Source organism: Chiloscyllium plagiosum, chromosome 45 (genome assembly GCF_004010195.1).
Source record: "Chiloscyllium plagiosum isolate BGI_BamShark_2017 chromosome 45, ASM401019v2, whole genome shotgun sequence".
Taxonomy (NCBI): Eukaryota; Metazoa; Chordata; class Chondrichthyes; order Orectolobiformes; family Hemiscylliidae; genus Chiloscyllium; species Chiloscyllium plagiosum.
In genome coordinates, this window is record NC_057754.1 from 11,443,768 (window position 1) to 11,464,593 (window position 20,826).

The 20,826-nt window shown below is 43.5% G+C and overlaps 1 protein-coding gene and 1 long non-coding RNA gene across 8 annotated transcripts in view; both read right to left on the reverse strand.

Annotated features, from left to right (window-relative positions):
• Positions 1–3,131: 3,131 nt before the first annotated feature.
• Positions 3,132–10,747, reverse strand: LOC122543959 (zinc finger protein 239-like). 6 transcript variants are annotated; one of them, XM_043682956.1, is made up of 4 exons: positions 10,446–10,747; positions 10,262–10,343; positions 9,287–9,359; positions 3,132–6,700 (listed from the first exon to the last, which is right to left on the reverse strand). In XM_043682956.1, exon 4 carries the CDS (start codon positions 6,584–6,586, stop codon positions 5,717–5,719), a length of 870 nt encoding a protein of 289 aa, XP_043538891.1. In that variant the 5' UTR covers positions 6,587–6,700; positions 9,287–9,359; positions 10,262–10,343; positions 10,446–10,747; the 3' UTR covers positions 3,132–5,716. The 6 variants fall into 6 exon arrangements, with proteins under 6 accessions (XP_043538891.1, XP_043538890.1, XP_043538889.1 ...); XM_043682955.1 differs by having other exon boundaries at positions 10,241–10,343; XM_043682954.1 differs by lacking the exon at positions 10,262–10,343.
• Positions 10,748–12,974: 2,227 nt separating this feature from the next.
• The window catches only part of LOC122543963, a 44,906-nt gene continuing 37,054 nt past the window's right edge, over positions 12,975–20,826 (reverse strand). For both annotated transcript variants that reach the window (XR_006310214.1, XR_006310213.1), the window contains one exon: positions 12,975–15,487. This is a non-coding gene — a long non-coding RNA (uncharacterized LOC122543963). The remainder of the gene's footprint in view (positions 15,488–20,826) is intronic.

Below are 20,826 nucleotides of genomic sequence, written 5' to 3' on the forward strand. Positions count from 1 at the left end.
CAACACATTTTCAGCTCTGCTGTCCAGCATCTGCAGTCCTCACTTTCTCCTTGTTTCTGGGACAGTCTTAGACCAGAGGGGAGAATCTCAGAACAAGGATCCCACATAAAAACAGAGATGAGGAACTTCCTCTTTCTGAGGTTTGTGAATCTGTGGAATTCTTCACAGCAGAGAACTGTTGAGACTGGCACGTTAAGTATATAAAAGGATACGACAGACATATTTTTGATCAGTAAGGAATTCAAGGGTTATGGGAAAAGGCAGGAGAGTGGAGTTGGGAATTATTAGATCCCCAAGAATCGAATTGAAGAGACCATGACTCAAAGCTTGAAAGTATATTTCACTGGAGAGGGTCATAAAATAACAGAGTGACTAAATAAAATAATGGAACATTCCAGCAGAGGTAGAGTTGATACTGAAGCAGTTTCCTGAGGACAAATATGTCTTGTCTACCGATGAAATTCATCACTTCTCAAAGTGAGGACCATTGAAGTAAAGCAGTGATGTCCGTTAACACCACAACATGTAGATGTTGGCTATGGGAAGAGTCTGCAGTGTAATAAGTAACAGACTACGCATCTGAAATGTGCAGCTTCAGATGATGGCTCGAGGGCCATTCACAGCTTTTTTTTAAAGCAGTAATTCTCACAGAGAACAGAGTCCTGAAACAGAACTTGGGTTTTGGAAACTGAAAGCTGCACATGAGCAGCTTGTAGGACGACTTCACCTTTCCCTTGGAACATTGTCTCTGATGTTCTCGGTGACATTCACTAATCTGAGATATTGAAAGGATTCTCATTCCTGCACACCAGGGATTCAAACATCATCTCTGCCTGGGGATAATGAGAAAACTTACATGAGAACTATACTGGAGTCTCTTAATGGTAATATACAAAGTGCTTGTTTAGTACAGAACTTGGCTGAATTTTCTGTTAACCTGATTCAACAGACAGTGAAATCAGGGATTTTGTGTGCTCTGATTAGATCAGAGCTCATACAAACAGCCTATATCGGTTGATCTTTTGGCAGTTCTCTTTCAACTGTTCAATTTTTTTCTGGTTTAAAACTCAAAACATCAGAGCGCTTCATTGGTTTTAATATTGTCATAATACTAAGTTCAAACTTGATTGGAGTTTGGTACCTTGGGACATAATTTAAACTGATTGGTTTTTATCTTATAGCAACATAGATAACGCTGGCTGTTCGACCAAATGTTACATTTTATATTTTCCAATACTCTGTGTGCTTCTCTAAGTCCTTGCTAGCTTCTCAACTCTCTTAAAGGTACAGCAGCTCTTACATCTTCATAATACCAGTCCTTTTGTCCAACCTGTCCATGCCAACCAGATATCCTAACCTAATCTAGTCCCATTTGACAGGACTTGGCTCATATCCCTCTAAACCTTTCGTATTCATATACCCATCCAGATGCCTTTTAAATGTTGTAATTGTACCGGACCCCACTACTTCCTCTGACAGCTCATTCCATATACGCACCACCATCTGCATGAAAAAGTTGCCCCTTAGGTCCCTTTTGTACCTTTCCCCTCTCACCTTAACACTATGTTCTCTAGTTCTGGACTCTCCCACCCCAGGGAAAAGACCTTGTCTATTTACCCTATCCATGCCCTTCATGATTTTATAAACCTCTAAGGTCACCCCTCGGCCAATGACACTACTATACCTCTGCAATCAATCAACACAATTTTTCAATTTGCTTTATCAGGTTTTGCCTTTATACAATCATACTTGTATTTAGATTAAAATGCTAAACTTGTAAACATTAAAAAATCCCCAAACCTGCCTCATGTACAGTCACACACACATATCGTTGACTGTGGACCAAATAAGAATAGCATACCCGAGGAGCTGTGACTGTCACTTGGAACAAACTGTCCATGTAATTTTCTCCCTGATGTGGAACATAGAAAGGTTTGGCACAGAACAGGCCCTTCAGCCCACGATGTTGTGCTGTGGATTATTCCTAATCTAAAATAAAGTAACCTAACCTACGTACCCCGCAAATCACTGCTGTCCATGTGCATGTCCAGCAATCGCTTAAATGTCCGGAATGAGTCTGCTTCCACCACCATCACTGGCAACGCATTCCATGAATTCACAACTCTCTGCGTAAAGAACCGTCCTCTGATTTCTCCTCTATACCTTCCTCCTAACATCTTAAAAACTATGCCCCCAAATCAATCCTGCCTTGGGGAAAAGTCTCTGGCTATTGACTCTATCCATGCCTCTCATTACCTTGTATACCTCAATCAGGTCACCTCTCTTCCTCCTTCTCTTCAGCGAAAAAAGTCTGAGCTTAGTCAACTTCTGTGTGTAAGACAAGCCCTCCAGTCTAGGCACCATCCTGGTAAACCTTCTTTTCACCCTCTCCAAAGCCTCTGTATCTTTCCTAATTGGGCGACCAGAGCTGGACACAATATTCCAAGTGTGATCTTACCAGAGTCTTGTAGAGCTGCAGCAAATCTCGTGGCTCTTCAATTCAATCCCCCTGTTAATGAAAGCCAAAATCCATATGTTTTCTTAATAACGCGATCCACTTGGGTGGCAACTTTGAGGGATCTATGCACTTGAACACCAAGATCCCTCGGTTCCTCCACACTACCAAGAATCCTGGCTTTAACCCTATATTCAGCATTCAAGTTTGATCTTCCAAAATCCATCACCTCGCATTTATCCAAGTTGAACTCCGTCTGCCATTTCTCAGACCAGTTCTGCATTCTGTCTATGTTGCGCTGCAGCCTGCAATACCCCTTGATACTGTCAATGGCATCTCCAACCTTTGCTAATTTACTAACCCACCCCTCAACCAAGTCATTTATAAAAAACTACATAGAGCAGAGGTCCAAGAACAGAGCCTGTGGGACACCACTCACCTCCAGGCAGAATACTTTTCATCTACAAACACACTCTGCTTTCCGTCAGCCAACAAATTCTGAATCCAGATAGCCAAATCTCCCTGTATCCCATACCTCCTGACTTTATGAATGAACCTAACATGGGGAACCTTATCAAATGCCTTGCTGAAGTCCATATGCACCACATCCACAGCTCGACCATTGTTGACCTGTCTCATCACCTCCTCAAAGAACTCAATATGATTCGTGAGGCATGACCTGCCCCTCACAAAGCCATGCTGACTGCCTTTCATCACACTATGTTTTTCCAAATAGTCATAAATCCCAAGTCTCAACACATCATCTTCCCAACTATCTTGATTGATTTTAAAAACTAATAACTTTGCTTAGTAATCTTTTTGTAAAATGTAATATCTCAAATCTTGCATCTACTTATGTTCTTATTATTTTTTATGGGTGGAACCAGGGAGAGGATATTGATCAGTTAATTATGGAAAATAATTCATTTGGTCATCTCATTTACTGACAGAGCAGCACAGACAAATAAATTCGGAAACAGACAGTTCTGACATTGAGAACACAAAAGGATTTACTCAATTTTCCTACCTTCAAATGCGCAAACTTTGAAACTGCAAAGGATTTCTTCCACAATCGGCATATTCAAACTGGAGAAAGGTTATTTTAAATTATTTGAAAATGAGTGATAACTCACTTATTCTTCTACATTTTTCAAAGCTCCCATGACTACGAAACAAAACTATTATCTCACTGATTTCAGTCTTTTCCTGCACACAAGCTATGAAGAGTTGAAACTAGTTAAGATGGGGGCGGGGGGGGAGGAAGAGACTGGGAGTGGAGCAATGAAATTGTACAAATTTTTTAACATTTTGATTTCAGCCGAAGGAGGAGCTAGAATGTGTCAGATCAAGATTCACTGCAAGGACAGATAAAATGATCCATTGAAACTCCACAGTCCCGGGATCAAGCATTGCTGCTGCGTACAGATCGGAGGTCAGTGTAGAAAACGAAATGAGCAGCAACACTATCAAGGAGGGTATTGGGTGAATGGGACGGGCATTCCCTCCAAATGGCTGTGCAGGCAGCCAGGGACGTTGCACAGTCATGACTTCTGAAACTGGAAGTTAATACCTCAGTCACAGTAGCTAAACTTGGAGTGACTACACACACACACACACACACACACACACAGATTACAGGGAACGTGGAACAGGAGTTGCAAAACAGAGTTTTGGGAGATCTCCGATTTCCAAACTGGGATGTGGCAAATGTGGGAAACTGGTCAGGAATGCATTGGAATCATCAAGTCTGAAGATAACACAGGCACAGAGATGGGTTTCAGTAGCAAATGAGCTGGGCTGGGGTAGAGATGGCTATGTTATGGAGATTTAAGTATCTGGTATGAGTGACAGTGTGATTTTGTCTTTGGAAATTCACCTTGGGGTTAAATCTGTGACTGAGGTGATGAACAGTGTGGTTCAGCCTCAGTGTCAGGGAAGAGGGATAAATTCAGGAGTTTGAGAAAGGAATATGTAATGGTAACTGAAGACAATGGATTGGTCTTCCAAACATTTACTTGGAGGAGACTTCTGCTCATCCAATACATGGTGTGGGATAATGCAATAACAGTGGAGGAATGAACAGGGCTGGTGGGGAGGTAGAGCTGTGGTTGTCCAAGACCACATGAAAACTAACACACTGCTTCTGGATAATGTTGACCAGTGGCAGTGTGTAGATGAGAAGTAGGAGGGAGCAAGGATCACTCAAGTCTTTGCAAGCACCGTGCAATCAAAGCTTTTTTAAAAGGACTGGTGAATAGGAAGGTTTAAGGGAGTGAACTGTTAACAATATTAGTGAACATCCTTAGTGAGAATAGGCCATTGGAACAAAGGTGGGTCTCATGGCCAAGAGAAGCTCTGATAGGAGAGAAACTGGAAACAGCTTTGGAGTCAGGGGTCAGGAAGGCAAAACCTGACAGACAGTTTGACCCAGTCAGCTAGTGGAAGGAGGGAAGCAGCAGAGGCAGCTGATCAGATTGTCTCAATCTTAGTGGAGTCTAAGCTTCTTGAACCCCTCACACTTTTCATTAGCGGAAAGAGGGGAGAGTCCCTTCAAAAGGCACTGACTTGTGTTGGTGACACTAAACAGGCTCAAGACACTGGGTGTAACATAAAGCTAATTCATGTGAACTTTATTCTGAATGTTCACATACAAAACTGTTCTAGAATTTATTAATATCAGTAGAAATAGATGGAATGAGAAATGAATGGTCCCAGCATTTGAATAACAGCAAATCCAATTGCTGCAGTTACTAGTGAACTCGCTGGTGTCTCAGAAGGTGGGGTATCTGAGTAAGTCTTCCCACTCTCACAGCAAGTGATCAGCCTCCCCACAGTGTGAAATGACTGGCTAACAGTGAGGTCGTGATCGTCTGAAGCCAGCCCTGCAGTGAAAGCACCTGCATGGTCTTTGCTGTGTGAGTGTAAATACATTGGTGGGAAATCAGATCACTCAGATTTCCATAGCACTTTTCTCAGTCTGGGCAGAGGCAGCTGCACAGATTGTCTCCATCTCAGCAACAACAAAGCTCCTTGCACTTCTTGCTCAAGGTAAGGATGAAGGGGAGAGAGAGTAATTCAAAACAGAGACATCTGTGTTAAAGACAGTAAGGAGGTGGCAGGTACTGTGTTTTACACAAAGCTGGTTTATATGATGTTTGTCAACATTAACTCTATAACTGAGTAAAACTAACATCAGAAACAGACCACAGTGAACATGGCTCTCTCCTGGATGTGGTTAATAGTAAAATCCAATCACTGAAGTTAGTTGTGAACTCTCTGGTGACTCAGCAGGTGTGGTACCTGTGTGAATCCCTTCCCACAGCTGGAGCAGGTGAATGGCTTCTCCCCAGTGTGAATGTGCTGGTGCCTCAGCAGGTGGGATGACTGACTGAAACCTTTCCCACAGGCAGAGCAGGTAAAGGGTTTCTCCCCAGTGTGAACACGCTGGTGTACCAACAGGTGGGATGACTGAGAGAACCCCTTCCCACAGTCAGTGCAGGTGAATGGCTTCTCCCTAGTGTGAACTCGATGGTGTACAGTCAAGTAAGATGATCGGCTAAACGCGGCCCCACAGTCAGAGCACCTGAAAGGTCTCTCGTCCGTATGAACACGTTGATGGAGCATCAGCTCCCCAGAACTTTTATAGCACTTGCCGCAGATTGGGCATTTAAATGGTCTCTCATCAGTGTGAACTCGCTGGTGTGTCACCAGGTTTGATGAATTGATAAATCTCTTCCCACACTCTGTGCAGGTGAATGGCCTCTTGCCAGTGTGAACTCTCTGGTGTCTCAGCAAGGTGGATGATTGAGTAAATCCTTTGCCACATTCAGGGCAGATGAATGGTTTCTCTCCAGTGTGAACTCGCTGGTGAATCAGTAGAGTGGATGATTGAGTGAATCCCTCCCCACACTCGGAACAGGTGAATGGCCTCTCCCCGGTGTGGCTACGCAGGTGAATTTTCAGTTTGGATGGATGAAAGAATTCTCTCCCACAGTCCCCACATTTCCACGGTTTCTCATCAGTATGAGCATGTTTATGTTCTGTCAGGCCAGCTAATTGGTTGGAGTCTTGCCCACACATAGAATCCGTGTACGGCCTCTCCTCGCTGGAAACAGTGCTTTCTTCTTCCATGTTCAAAACTCAGTGATACGTTGGCAACTCTCTCAGATCCTGATGTAATGTTTGTGTTCAGTTTATTGACTTCATAGCCTCCTCTTCTTAACAACCATGTGAAACTGATTTAGACTGAACAAAAGGAAGGGAGACAGAAACCACAAAATCAAAAACACAAGTTATGATTAGATTTAGATTAGATTAGATTCCCTAGTGTGGAAACAGGCCCTTCGGCCCAACCAGTCCACACCGACCCTCCGAAGAGTAACCCACCCAGACCCATTTCCCTCTGACTGATGCACCTAACACTATGGGTAATTTAGAATGGCCAATTCACCTGTCCTGCATATCTTTGGACTGTGGGACTGTGGGAGGAAACCGGAGCACCTGGAGGAAACCCATGCAGACACGGGGAAAATGTGCAAACTCCACACAGACAGTTGCCCAAAGCCGGAATCGAACCTGGGTCCCTGGTTCTGCGATGTTATGAAATGTGAACTGGGTGAGGTTTGTAATTTGCAGAGCAGAAGTCAACAGTAGTACAGTAAAAACAATTTCTGATTATTACCGATTCTCTCGGAAGGTAATATTGACAAATCAGCAACAGACGGACTGACAGACAGGGAATATAGGCAGCGTTGGAAAACTAATTTATACACAATTAGTAGGTGTAACAGTAAAACACAAAACTGAGGGAAAATACAACCACTATTAGAGACAAAGGCAGTTGGACAATGGTAGAGAGCAGATCTGGGAGGGCAGAGAGGAAATACAGCAATAATGGACATGGATTCAGAACCAGAGAAAAGGAGTCACATACAATTTCTTACAGACAACAGAACACAGCACGAAATGCTCAAACTTGCACCTGAGTCATCAAAAATGCTCAGCTCTGAAACAATTTCACTGCTTTCAATATTAGAGACTCTTGCTGCAGCTTGCAACTGGAAAGATGTCTGATCCCCTGTAAACAGAGGATCCAATTTGACACATTACCCTGTATCCCATGGGTTTTTACTTTGGGCCAGTCTGCCATGTGGGACCTTGCCAAATGCCTCAGTAGGCAATGTCCACTACACTACCCACATTCCTCAAAGAATTCAATCAAATTTGTTAAAGTATGACCTTCCCTTCATAAAGCAATACTGACTATCCTGGACTGGTCCATGCATTTCTAACCAGCAGTTTATCTGCTCTCTCAGGATTGATTCTTACAATTTATCCACCACCAAAATAAGACTGAGTGGCCTCGACTTGTTGAGCATTTTCATTGTTTCCTTTTTACACAATGAAATTGCATTTGCATCCCACCAACCTTCCTGCACTTCACTTGTGTTGAGGGAAGATTGGAAAATATTCCTCACAGCATCTTCTATTTCCTTCCTGGCCTCCTTCAACATCCTAGGGAGCTATCCATCTGGCCTTGGTGACTAACCACTTTTAATGATTTCAGCTTTGCTGAAATATCCTCTGCCATGATGATTATTTTGTCTAATATTTCACATTACTACTCTTAGATTACTATATATTTTTTTTTAGATTTAGATTAGATTACAGTGTAGAAACAGGTCCTTCGGCCCAACAAGTCCACACCGACCCGCCGAAGCGAAACCCACCCATACCCCTACATTTACCCTTGACCTAACACTACGGGCAATTTAGCATGGCCAATTCACCTGACCCTGCACATCTTTTGGACTGTGGGAGGAAACCGGAGCACCCGGAGGAAACCCACGCAGACACGGGGAGAACGTGCAAACTCCACACAGTCAGTCGCCTGAGGCGGGAATTGAACCCGGGTCTACAGGCGCTGTGAGGCAGCAGTGCTCACCACTGTGCCACCGTGCCGCCCATATATCCACATCATTCCTTTCTTTGGTGGGTGAACCCTGCAATGGGTATGCCAAAAGCACAGGATTCCATCATGTCTGCAACGGGGAATGAAGCAGGAATGAGGGAACATCACCCACTTCCTACTGTGGACAAATCTTTAAGAAGTTGTCAACAAGTGACATCATCTCAAACTGTGATTTAAAGCAAGGACAGAGCGGCTGGAGGTCCCTCCTGATTCATGGACAGTGATAACTTTTGTCCCTCATTTATCAATACAAGAAATTGCTGTTTGCCCACAGCATGAATAATGTTTCTCGGGAAGGACTCAGACTCCAGACATGGGCTTTCAAACCCTGCACAGCTGCGGTAAGACCTCCTTGACCCTGTACTCAAACCCTCTTGCAATGAAGGACAAAGTTCCATTTGCTTTCTTCCTTGCTTGCTGCACCTACATGCTTGCTTTGAATGGCTAGTGTACAGACATATCCAGGGCCTTTTCTACAGAAACATTCCCAAACCTATCATCTACAACATTTAAATTATACTCTGCCATTCTGAATTTTCCACAGTGAATAACTCACATTGATCCTGCATCTGCCATGCATTTCTTAATCATTCAAATTATCTAAATCACCCTGTCTTCACTCACAATCCCCCTGGTTTTGTGTCAAAAAACTTGGAAATATCACATTGGATTCCCTCATCCAAACCGTTGATGTATTTTTGAATAGCTGGGGTCCAACGGGATCACTGAGTGCCCTACTTGTTAAAACCATATACTCCAAAAAAGATTAATTTATTTCCTGTTTCCTGTCTGCTAACTAATTCTCAATCCACACCAGTATATTCTCAGTAATCCTGTATACTTTCATTTTGCAGACAAACCTTTTAAGTGAGACTTTATCAAAAGCTTTCCGAAAATCCGAACGACCCCATCCATTGGCTCCACTAGTTACACCTTCAAAAAAAAACTTCAAATTGTCAAACATGATGATTTGTCAAACATAATTTCACCCATGTTAAACTGACAGATTGCAGATCCAAAAGATGATCCTCTGACTTGCCTGGTCCCCTCTGTACTCTATTTACTGTATCCAGTGCTCCCGAAGTGGTCTTCTCCACATTGGTGAGACCAAACTTAAACTCAGGGCACGTTTCGCCGAGCATCTTAGCCAGGTCCACAGGGGCCGACCTGACCTCCCAGTTACCGACCATTTTAATTCCCCTTCCCATTCCCTTTCCGACATGACCATCCTCAGCCTCCTCCACTGCCACAGTGAATCAGACTGCAAATTGGAGGAACACCGCATCTTCTGCCAGGGCAGCCTCCAGCCTGGAGGACTTAACACTGAGTTCTCCAATTTCAAATAACCTCCCTTCCCATTCCCCAACTCCCTTCTCAGCCCATACCCAGTCCTTTCCATTCCTCCAACCCTTCCTTCCAGCTCCCAACCAGGTTCATTCCTCCCATCAACCAAATAGGCTGTACCCTCTACCTGTGTTCACCTATCACCACCTCACTATTCTGTCCTTTTCCCCACCCAAAACCCTTCCTCGTTGCCCTCTTATCTGCAGCATCCCTTACACCCACCTCCAGTCCTGAAGAAGGGTTATACACGAAACATTGATTTCTCCACCTCCTGATTCTGCTTGGTTTGTTTGTGTTTGTCCCAGCCTCCTGCCTGTCTACCCTCTGTACTGGGCAGTCAAAGATTACAGACATGGTCCATGGCAGCACTTTCTCCAGAGCAGCTGAGCTGGACAATAAATGTTGAGCCAGGCAGCACATCCCATCAACAAACATATAAAAACCATCTAAAGCCCCCTGTTCAGCCCTACCTGAATTTTAAAAATTCCCACCCTTGTTTTCAAATTCCTCCATGGTCTTCCCTCTCTATTTCCACATGCTCCATATCTTTCCTCAAAGACAGAACAGACAAACCTGAAACATACAAAACAGTCAAACGCTGGTCATATTCACCTTCTACTCATCAATTCACTCTTTCAGCACTTGGTCCGGTTCGACTTTCTAGAGAAAACTTACCAACCCTGTGCTGTTACATAACCCGCAGAAAAACGAAAGGAAGAGGTTTTTCAAAACCGTTCTCCCGTCCCCAGACAACAGGCTCCCCGCGGGCCCCGCCGTCCGGAGCAGGCGCAGTGCAGCTGCCACGAGCAGCAGGGCTCAATCTGTCTCTTTTGGGAGCGGGAGAAGGGCGAGGGGCGGCACCCTGAAGCTTCTCGCTGTTGTCCCAGCCCCCAGCCGGTTGCCTGGAAACCTTGGCTACTATCGGGGGTAAATGGTCGGGGGTGGGACTGCTATGCTCACGCTCTGGAGCCCGTAGACGTCACCGCCGAACCCAGCGATTCTTATTGGCTGCGCCAGGCAAGCCCCACCCTATATTGTGAGCTCACGAAAGCAGATGTCATATTTCAGAGTGAGCCTTTGTCCTCTGAAGAACATCCGAGAGTCAAGCAATGTCTCCCCCTTTCCACTGCTTTTCTCATCCTGGGAGGGAGAGACTGTGCAACATCTAGGAGGAAAGTAATGTCTCCCCCTTTCCATTCCTTTTCTCATTCTGGGAGGGATAGACGGGGAGAAAGTGTTAACTTGCAGCAACTGAAGGAAGTGAATCTAGGAAGGGAGCATAATCTAGGAATGTTGGTTCAAGTATGTCTCTTTAACTTATTGTCATTATTTATTCCCTCAACTTCACACATTTATTTGCCTGGCTAAAAAGATGGCCTCTTTCCTCATGTTCACGATTGTAGGATTTCTATCAGATATGGTCAAGATTTAAGGATCTGTAAATTAGTTATTAAATCCAAAATTCCACTTTCTTTCTTCATAACTTGCAGCACTGTGCATTAGGAGCTATTGTTGAATTGAATTGAATTTATTGTCACATGTACTGTGGCACAGTGAAAAGCTTTGTTTTGTGAGCAACAGAGGCAGATACATAGTTAAATAGCACAGTTAAGTAAATAATAGGTAAACAGCAGCGAAAACAAAAACACGTAAAGACGAATGCTCAGAGTTTGTGAGTCCATTCAGTATTTAACAACAGTAGGGTAGAAACTGTTTCAAAACTGGCTGGTGTGTGTGTTCATGCTTCTGTACCTTCTCCCTGATGGTAGAAGTTGTAGAAAAACATTGCCAGGGTGGGTTGGATCTTTGAGAATGGATCTTGACAGAAGGCCTGGTAGATCGATTCTATAGCTGGGAGGTTGGCCTTTGTGTTTGTCCGGGCCAAGTTCACCACTCTTTGTAATTGTCTCCAATCTTCAATGATACAGTTGCCATACCAGGTAGTGATACATCCAGACAGAATGCTCTCGATGGCGCATCTATAAAAGTTGGCAAAGGTATTCGCTGTCATGCGAAATTTTCTCAGCTGCCTGAAGAAGAGACATTGCTGGGCCTTTGTAATCACTGCATCCACATGAAGAGTCCAAGAAAACTTGTTGTTGATGACCATTCCCAGGAGCTTGGCACTCTCCACTCGTTCCACCTCTGTGCTGTAAATGTGTAACATCCCGCTGAAAGTCAATAATGAGTTCCTTGGTTTTGCCAGCATTGAGAGCTAGGTTGTTCTCAGTGCACCATTTTTCCAGATCTTCCACCTTCTGTCTGTTGTCTGTTTCGTCGCCATCTGAGATTCGACCGACTATGGTGGTGTATCACCGAACTTGTAAATGGCATTAGTCTGTTATTTGGCGACGCAGTCATGGGTATACACAGTCATAGAATATGCAGTGTGAGGCCTAACTGTGGAGCGAGCAACATGTGATGAAATTGTCTTGCAGCTAAAATCCCTATTGACAATTCAGGGATGCATATATTTCAATAAGGCGTTAGATAAGGTTCCTGAAGAAGGGCTTATGCCCGAAACGTCGATTCTCCTGTTCCCTGGATGCTGCCTGACCTGCTGCGCTTTTCCAGCAACACATTTCCAGTTAGATAAGGTTCCCCATGATGGCTATTCCACAAAATATGGAGGCATGAGATTGAGAATAATTTAGTGGCTTGGATCAGAAATTGGCTAGCTGAAAAGAGACAGAAGATGGGGGTTGATGGGAAATATTCATCATGGAGTTCAGTTACTATTGAGGTACCGCAAGGATCTGTTCTGGGTCCACTGTTGTTTGTCATTTATATAAATGACCTGGACAAAGGCATAGGGGTTAGTAAATTTGTGGAAGATACTAAGTTTAGTAGAGATGAATAGTGATGAAGAATGTTCTAGATTACAGAGGGACATAGATAAGCTGCAGAGCTGGACTGAGAGGTGTCAAATGAAGTTTAATGTGGAAAAGTGTGAGGTGATTCACTTTGGAAGGAGTAACAGGAATGCAGAGTACTGGGCTAATGGTAAGAATCTTGATCGTGTAGATGATCAGAGAGATTTCAGTGTCCAGGTACATAGATCCTTGAAATTTGTCACCCAAATTGATAGGGTTATTAGGAAGGCATATGGTGTGTTAGCTTTTATTGGTAGAGGGATTGGGTTTTGGAACCATGAGATCGTGCTGCAGTTGTACAAGACTCTGGTGTGCCCACATTTAGAGTATTGCATACAGTTCTGCTCACCACATTATAGGAAGGACGTGGAAGCTTTGGAAAGGGTTCAGAGGAGATTTACTAGGACTAATATTTTGGATAACAGCTGAATGTAATGACCAGTTGTCCCATCCAAATATGTCACTAATACAGATTGAGTTACATTTACCATTGATCAGCTCATCTGACCAGCCTGTCTTTACCCTCCTGTAAACTAAGGCTGTCCTGCTCACTATTTCCCAACTGTGTTTTTTTTTATCTCATCTGCAAACTAACTGATTAACCTTCTTTCATTCATGTCAAAATCATTTATTTAAACCATAAACAGCAAGAGTGCAACACTGAACACTGTGGGACCCCAATGGACACAGGCAGCCAGTCAGGAAAAAAAAAACCCTTTCTTGCCATTCAGCTGATTGTGGATCCAATTTGCCAAATTTCTGTGGACCCCATGGGCACTTAACTTTGCTATCAGTCTCTCTTTATCAAAAGCCGTGCTGATGTCCAAACAGACTACATCAGAAATATTGCACTCATTGACCCAACTGGACACCTCATCAAAACATTGAACCAAGTTGGTTAGGCATGAACTCCCCTTGACAAAATGCATCCTGATTGTTTTTGATTAATCCCTGCCTCTCCAAATAAATCTGTCCATCAGAATTACTTCCAATAGTCTCCCCATCACCGAGGTGAGACCGACGGACTTGCAGTTCCTTGGTTTATCCCTTGCTGCCTTCTCGAATTAAAGTTCTACTTTGACTGTCCTTCAGTGCTCAAGCACCTTTCCTGTGATCAGAGGGGAATTGAATATTTTTGCAAGACCTCCTGCTATTTCGATCCAACAATGTAGGATTTATTTCACTTGACCCTGGGATATTGATCTGCATTTAAGCCTGCCAGACTACTCAATACTTCCTCTCTCTCTCTCTTTGCTAATTTCTTTACATTCCGTCACAGACCTTCTTCCTGATTCATCTCTCTCACGAGTGAATGTTGACACAAAGTATTAATTTAGAACCATGCTTGTATCCTCTGGTTCTACACACAGATTACTGCTGTGGTCATTAATGGGCCTTATCTTTCCCCTGTAATCATTTAACCATAAATGTACCTGTAAACAACTGAGCGTTCTTCTTTATTTTACTTGGCAGCATCAATTCATTCCCCTTATAGTTCTCCTTATCTCCAAAGTTCAGTTCTCTTTTGCACATTTACCTGAAAGTATCTGCTCCCTGTGCACTCTGGCCAAATCATATCTGGCCTTATTAAAATCACCCAATTCAGAACCTTAATTGCAGACCCATTCTTGTCCTTGAAAACAACAGTTTCAAAACCCAATGCTGACAGTTACCAGGGAACTCATTGCTGTCTAACCAGTCCTGACGAACCACAAAATCACTTCACAAACAATATGCAGGTGAACAGTCTTCACCTAGTGTATATATATCACAGCAACGTTGTGATCATTTTTGAAACCTATTAAGCAGATACACATTGTATCAACATTTTACCTACAATATTAGTATCTTTAATAGAGTAGAGTTTAATAATGTCAATACAAACAGCCCAATGATCAAGGCACATTGCTTGGTGTAAGTACAAGCAAAACCCTTCACCTGCAGTTCTTTGTAAATTTCCTGATGTGTTTGCAAACACAAATCCTTTTACACAAACAGAGCAGGTGAACGCGATCCACCCAGTGTCATTTCAGTGCTGCGTTAACAGTTTGGATGGTAGGGTGGGAAAGGTGAACAGTCTCTCTCCAGAATGAAGACACTGATTTGTCAGCAGTTGAGTTGACTGAGAGGATTTTTTTTTTCAGTGTGAACTCCCTGGTTTCTGCGCAGGTGGAATGATTGGTTAAACCCTCTCCAACATTGGGAGCAGGTGAACAGTCTCTCTCCAGTGAGAATTCACTGGTGGATCAGCAGGTTGGTTGACTGAGTGGATCCCTTTCCACACACGGAGCAAGTGAATGGTCTTTCCACAGAGTGACTGCGTTGGTGTATCTGCAGGCTGGATGGGCGAGTGAATTCCAACCCACACTGACAGCAATTGAACAGTCTCTCTGCAGTGTGAACTCTCTGGTGTATCTGTAGGTTGGATGACTGAATGAAATCTTTCCCACACACAGATCAAGTGAATGGCTTCTCCACAGTGTAACGGCACTGGTGTATCTGCAAGTTGGATGACTGAGTCAATCCCATCCCACAATCAGATTAGATGAACAGCTTCTCCTCAGTGTGACTAGGTTGGTACATTTCCAGCTGGGATGGGTAAAGAAATCCCTTCTCACAATCCCTACATTTCCATCATCTCTCCCCAGTGTGACTGCGCTGGAGTTTGGGCATTTCAGATGAATCTTCACAGACCTTTCCATACACACAGTATGTGTTTCTCCCCGGTGTGAACAGTGCTTTTTCCTTCAGTGTTCAAAATCCTGAGATAATGAGGTCATTGCAAACAGAATGACTGTCAGATCCAGATGTGGTTTAATTTGAAATCGTTCATTTGCAAAACACCTTTAAAAACAGAAAAGAAATATATTAGGAGAAACCAAAAGAACATGCAGGTTGTGGAACTGACAGAAATTAATCTGGTCACTTGTGGAGATGACTCTTTGGGTAACTGCTAGATTATCATTAGAACATAGACATAGAAAAGTGCAGCAGCACAGGCCCTTTGGCCCACAATGTTGTGCCGAGGATTAATCCTAATGTAAAATAAAATAACTTAACCTACACACCCCTCAACTCTCTGCTATCCATGTACATGTCCAGCAGTCGCTTAAATGACCTTAATTACTCTGCTTCCACCACCACTGCTGACAACGCATTCCATGCATTCACAACTCTCTGCATAAAGTTGCCCTCTATACCTTTCTCCTAATATCTTAAAACTATGACCCCTCGTGCCAGTCAATCCTGCCCTGGGGAAATGTCTCTGACTACTGACTCTATCCATGCCTCTCATTATCTTGTATACCTCGATCAGGTCACCTCTCTTCCTCCTTCTCTCCAGACAGAAAAGTCCGAGCTTAGTCAACCTCTCTTCATAAGGCAAGCCCCCCAGTCGAGGCAGCATCCTGATAAACCTTCTTTGCACCCACTCCAAAGCCTCTGTATCTTTCCTATGGTCAGGCAACCAGAACTGGACACAATATTCCAAGTGTGGTCTCACCAGGGACTTGTAGAGCTGCAGCAAAACCTCGTGGCTCTTAAACTTGATCCCCCTGATACAGAGTCATAGAGTCACAGAGATGTACACTATGGAAACAGACCCTTCTGTCCAACCGGTCCATGCCGACCAGATATCCCAACCCAATCTAGTCCTACCTGCCAGCACCCGGCCCATATCCCTCCAAACCCTTCCTATTCATATACCCATCCAAATGCCTCTTAAATGTTGCAATTGTACCAGCCTCCACCACATCCTCTGGCAGCTCATTCCATACACGTACCATCCTCTGCATGAAAAAGTTGCACCTTTGGTCTCTTTTATATCTTTCCCCTCTCACCCTAAACCTATGCCCTCTAGTTCTGGACTCCCTGACCCCAGGGGAAAGACTTTGTCTATTTACCCTATCCATGCCTCTCATAATTTTGTAAACCTATATAAGGTCACCCCTCAGTCTCCAACGCTCCAGGGAAAACAGCCCCAGTCTGTTCAGCCTCTCCCCATAGTTCAAATCCTCCAACCCTGGCAACATCCTTGTAAATCTTTCCTGAACCCTTTCAAGTTTCACAACATCTTTCCAATAGGAAGGAGAGCAGAATTGCACACAATATTCCAATGGTAGCCTAACCAATGTCCGGTACAGCCGCAACATGACCTCACAACCCCTGTACTCAATACTCTGACCAATAAAGGAAAGCATACCAAACGACTTCTTCACTATCCTATCTACCTGCGACTCCACTTTCAAGAAGCTATGAACCTGCACTCCAAGGTCTCTTTGTTCAGCAACACTCCCTAGGACCTTACCATTATAAGTGTATAAGTCCTGCTAAGATGCAGGACTTATCCCAAAATGCAGCACCTCACATTTATCTGAATTAAACTCCACTTCTCAGCCCATTGGCCCACCTGGTCCAGGTCCTGTTGTAATCTGAGATAACCCTCTTTGTTGTCCACTACACCTCCAATTTTGGTGTTATCTGCAAACTTACTAACTGTACCTCTTATGCTCGCATCCAAATCATTTATGTAAATGACAAAAAGTAGAGGATCCAGCACCGATCCTTGTGGCACTCCACTGGTCACAGGCCTCCAGTCTGAAAAACAACCCTCCACTCCCACTCTCTTGTCTTCTACCTTTGAGTCAGTTCTGTATCCAAATGGCTAGTTCTCCCTGCATTCTGTGAGATCTAACCTTGCTAATCAGTCTCCCATTGGAATCTTGTCGAATGCCTTACTGAAGTCCAAATAGTTCACATCTACTGCTCTGCCCTCATCAATCTTCTTTGTTACTTCTTCAAAAAACCCAATCAAGTTTGTGAAACATGATTTCCCACGCACAAAACCATGTTGACTATCCCTAATCAATCCTTGCCTTTCCAAATATATGTACATCCTGTCCCTCAGGATTCCCTCCAACAACCTGCCCACCACCGAGGTCAGGCTCACTGGTCTATAGTTCCCTGGCTTGTCCTTACCACCCTTCTTAAACAGTGGCACCACATTTGCCAACCTCCAGTCTTCCGACACTTCTCCTGTGAGTATCGATGATACAAATATCTCAGCAAGAGGCCCAGCAATTACTTCTTTCGCTTCCCACAGAGTTCTCGGGTACACCTGTTCAGGTCCTGGGAATTTATCCACCTTTACCCGTTTCAAGACATCCAGCATTTCCTCCTCTGTAATATGGACATTTTTCAAGATGTCACCATCTATTTCCCTGCAGTCTATATCTTCCATACCCTTTTCCACAGTAAATACTGATGCAAAATATTCATTTAATATCTCCCCCATTTTCTGCGGCTCCACACAAAGGGCGCCTTGCTGATTTTTGAGGGGTCCTATTCTCTCCCTTTTGTCCTTAATATATTCATAAAAACCCTTTGGATTCTCCTTAATTCTGGTCTACCCTTTTCCATCACTATTTTAATTATGGTCACTGGCCCCAAAGTGCTCCCCCACTGACACCTCAGTCACTTGCCCTGCCTTATTTCCAAAAAGTAGGTCAAGTTTTGCACCTTCTAAAGTAGATACATCCACATACTGAATCAGAAAATTGTCTTGTACGCACTTAAGAAATTCCTCTCCATCTAAACCTTTAACACTATGGCAGTCCCAGTCGATGTTTGGGAAGTTAAAATCCCCTACCATTACAACCCTATTATTCTTACAGATAGCTGAGATCTCCTTACAAGTTTGTTTCTTAATTTCCCTCTGACTATTAGGGGGGGGGGTCTATAATACAATCCCAATAAGGTGATCATCCCTTTCTTATTTCTCAGTTCCACCCAAATAACTTCCCTGGATGTATTTCCGGGATTTTCCTCTGTCAGCACAGCTGTAATGCTATCCCTTATCAAAAACGCCACTCCCCCTCCTCTCTTCCCTCCCTTTCTATCCTTCCTGTAGCATTTGTATCCTGGAACATTAAGCTGCCAGTCCTGCCCATTCCAGAGCCATGTTCCTGTAATTGCTATGATATCTCAGTCCCATGTTCCTAATCATGCCCTGTGAGGCCCCTTGCATTGAAATAAATGCAGTTTAATTTATTAATCCTATCTTGTCCCTGCCTGTCCTGACTGTTTGACTCACTTCTGTTCTCAACTGTACCAGTCTCAGATTGATTGATCTTTTTCCTCACTATCTCCCTAGGTCCTCCCCCCTCCGCACCTTACTAGTTTAAATTCTCCCAAGCAGCACGAGCAAACTTCCCTGCCAGTATATTAGTCCCCTTCCAATTTAGGTGCAATCCGTCCTTCTTGTACAGATCACTTCTACCCCAAAAGGGATTCCAATGATCCAAAAATGTGAATTCTTCTCCCATGCACCAGCTGCTCAGCCATGCATTCATCTGCTCTATCCTCCTTTTCCTGCCCTCACTACCTCGTAGCACTGGGAGTAATCCAGATGTTACTATCCTTGAGGACCTCCTTTTTAAATTTCTGCCTACATCTCTATAATCTCCCTTCAGAATCTCAACCTTTTCCCTTCCTATATCGTGGTACCAATGTGGACAATGACCTCTTGCTGGCCCCTCTCCCCCATGAGAACATTCTGCAACCTCTCTGAGACATCCTTGATCCTGGCACCAGGGAAACAACACACCATTCTGCTTTTTCTCTGCTGGCCACAGAAATGTCTGTCTGTACCTCGGTCTACAAAATACCCTAACAGAATTGATCTCTTGGAAGCCGACGTACTCCTTGTTGCATTAGAGCCAGTCTCAATACCAGAAACTTGGCTGTTTGTGCTACATTCCCCTGAGAATCCATCACCCCCTACATTTTCCAAAACAGCATACCTGTTTGAAATGGGTATATCCACAAAAGAGTCCTGCCCTAGGTGTCTACCTCTCATACCCTTCCTGGAGTTAACCCATCTCCGTGACTGTATCTGAGACTTTCCCCCCTTCCTATAACTGCCATCCATCACATACTGTTGCAGTTGCAAATTCCTCATCACTTCTATCTGTCTCTCCAACCGATCCAATCGATCTGATAAGATTCGCATCCAACAGCATTTACGGCAGATATAATCCACAATAACCCTTAAACTCTCTTTAAACTCCCACATCTGACAAGAAGTACATATCACTGCAAAGGCCATTTTTGTTCCTTCACAATCTACAGACCCAGAAAATAACACCATCTTATTCCTCTACAAAACACTGCACCAGGTTAAATTAATAGTTATGGCTTATATTTTAAGTTTAGTCAAGAGACTTATCTCCAAAAACATATAATCAAGAGAGAACCCACTGTACTCACTACTGCAGCCTTTCTATTGGACAGACTTAAAACAACAATTAACTTATCTGATTCTGTATTGTGAACTTCGCCCAAACAGGTTCCTCCAAGATTAGTTGTGAAATTCACTGTTTGTTATTTTTCCCAGATACACTCCGATGTCCAGCGATACATGAATTCAAAATGAAAGCCAAAACACCATATGCTTTCTTAACAAGGAACTATGTTCTTTCATAACATTAAAATAATAAGCTTTAATCTGAAACTAATTTGAAAGGGAGAGGGTACAATCGGAAGTGACAATATTTCAGTTGAATAAAGGGAACTATGGAGCTGTGAGGGAGGTGCTGGCCAAAGTTCATTGGTGCAATACCCTAGCAGGGATGGCAGTGGAGCAACAATGACAGGTTTTTCTGGGTATAATGCAGAAGATGAAGGATCAGTTCATTTCAAAAAGGAAGAAAGATCCTAAGAGGAGGCAGGGGTGGCCGTGGCTGACAAGGGAAGTTAAGAAACACAAAGTTAAAAGAGAAAAAGTATAACTTAGCAAAGATGAGTGGGAAAACGGAGGACTGGGAAGCTTTTAAAGAACAACAGAGGATAACTAAGAAGGAAATACGCAGAGAAAAAAATGAGGTATGAAGGTAAACTGGCCAAAAATATAAAGGAGGATAGTAAAAGCTTTTTTAGGTATGTGAAAGGAAATAAAATGATTAAGACTAAAATTGGGCCCTTGAAGACGGAAACAGGGGAATATATTACAGGGAACAAAGAAATGGCAGAAGAATTGAATTGGTACTTCAGATCTGTGTTCACTGGGGAAGACACAAGCAATCTCCCTGAGGTAACAGTGGCTGAAGGACCTGAACTTAAGGGAATTTATATTTGCCAGGAATTGGTGTCGGAGAGACTGTTAGGTCTGAAGGCTGATAAGTCCC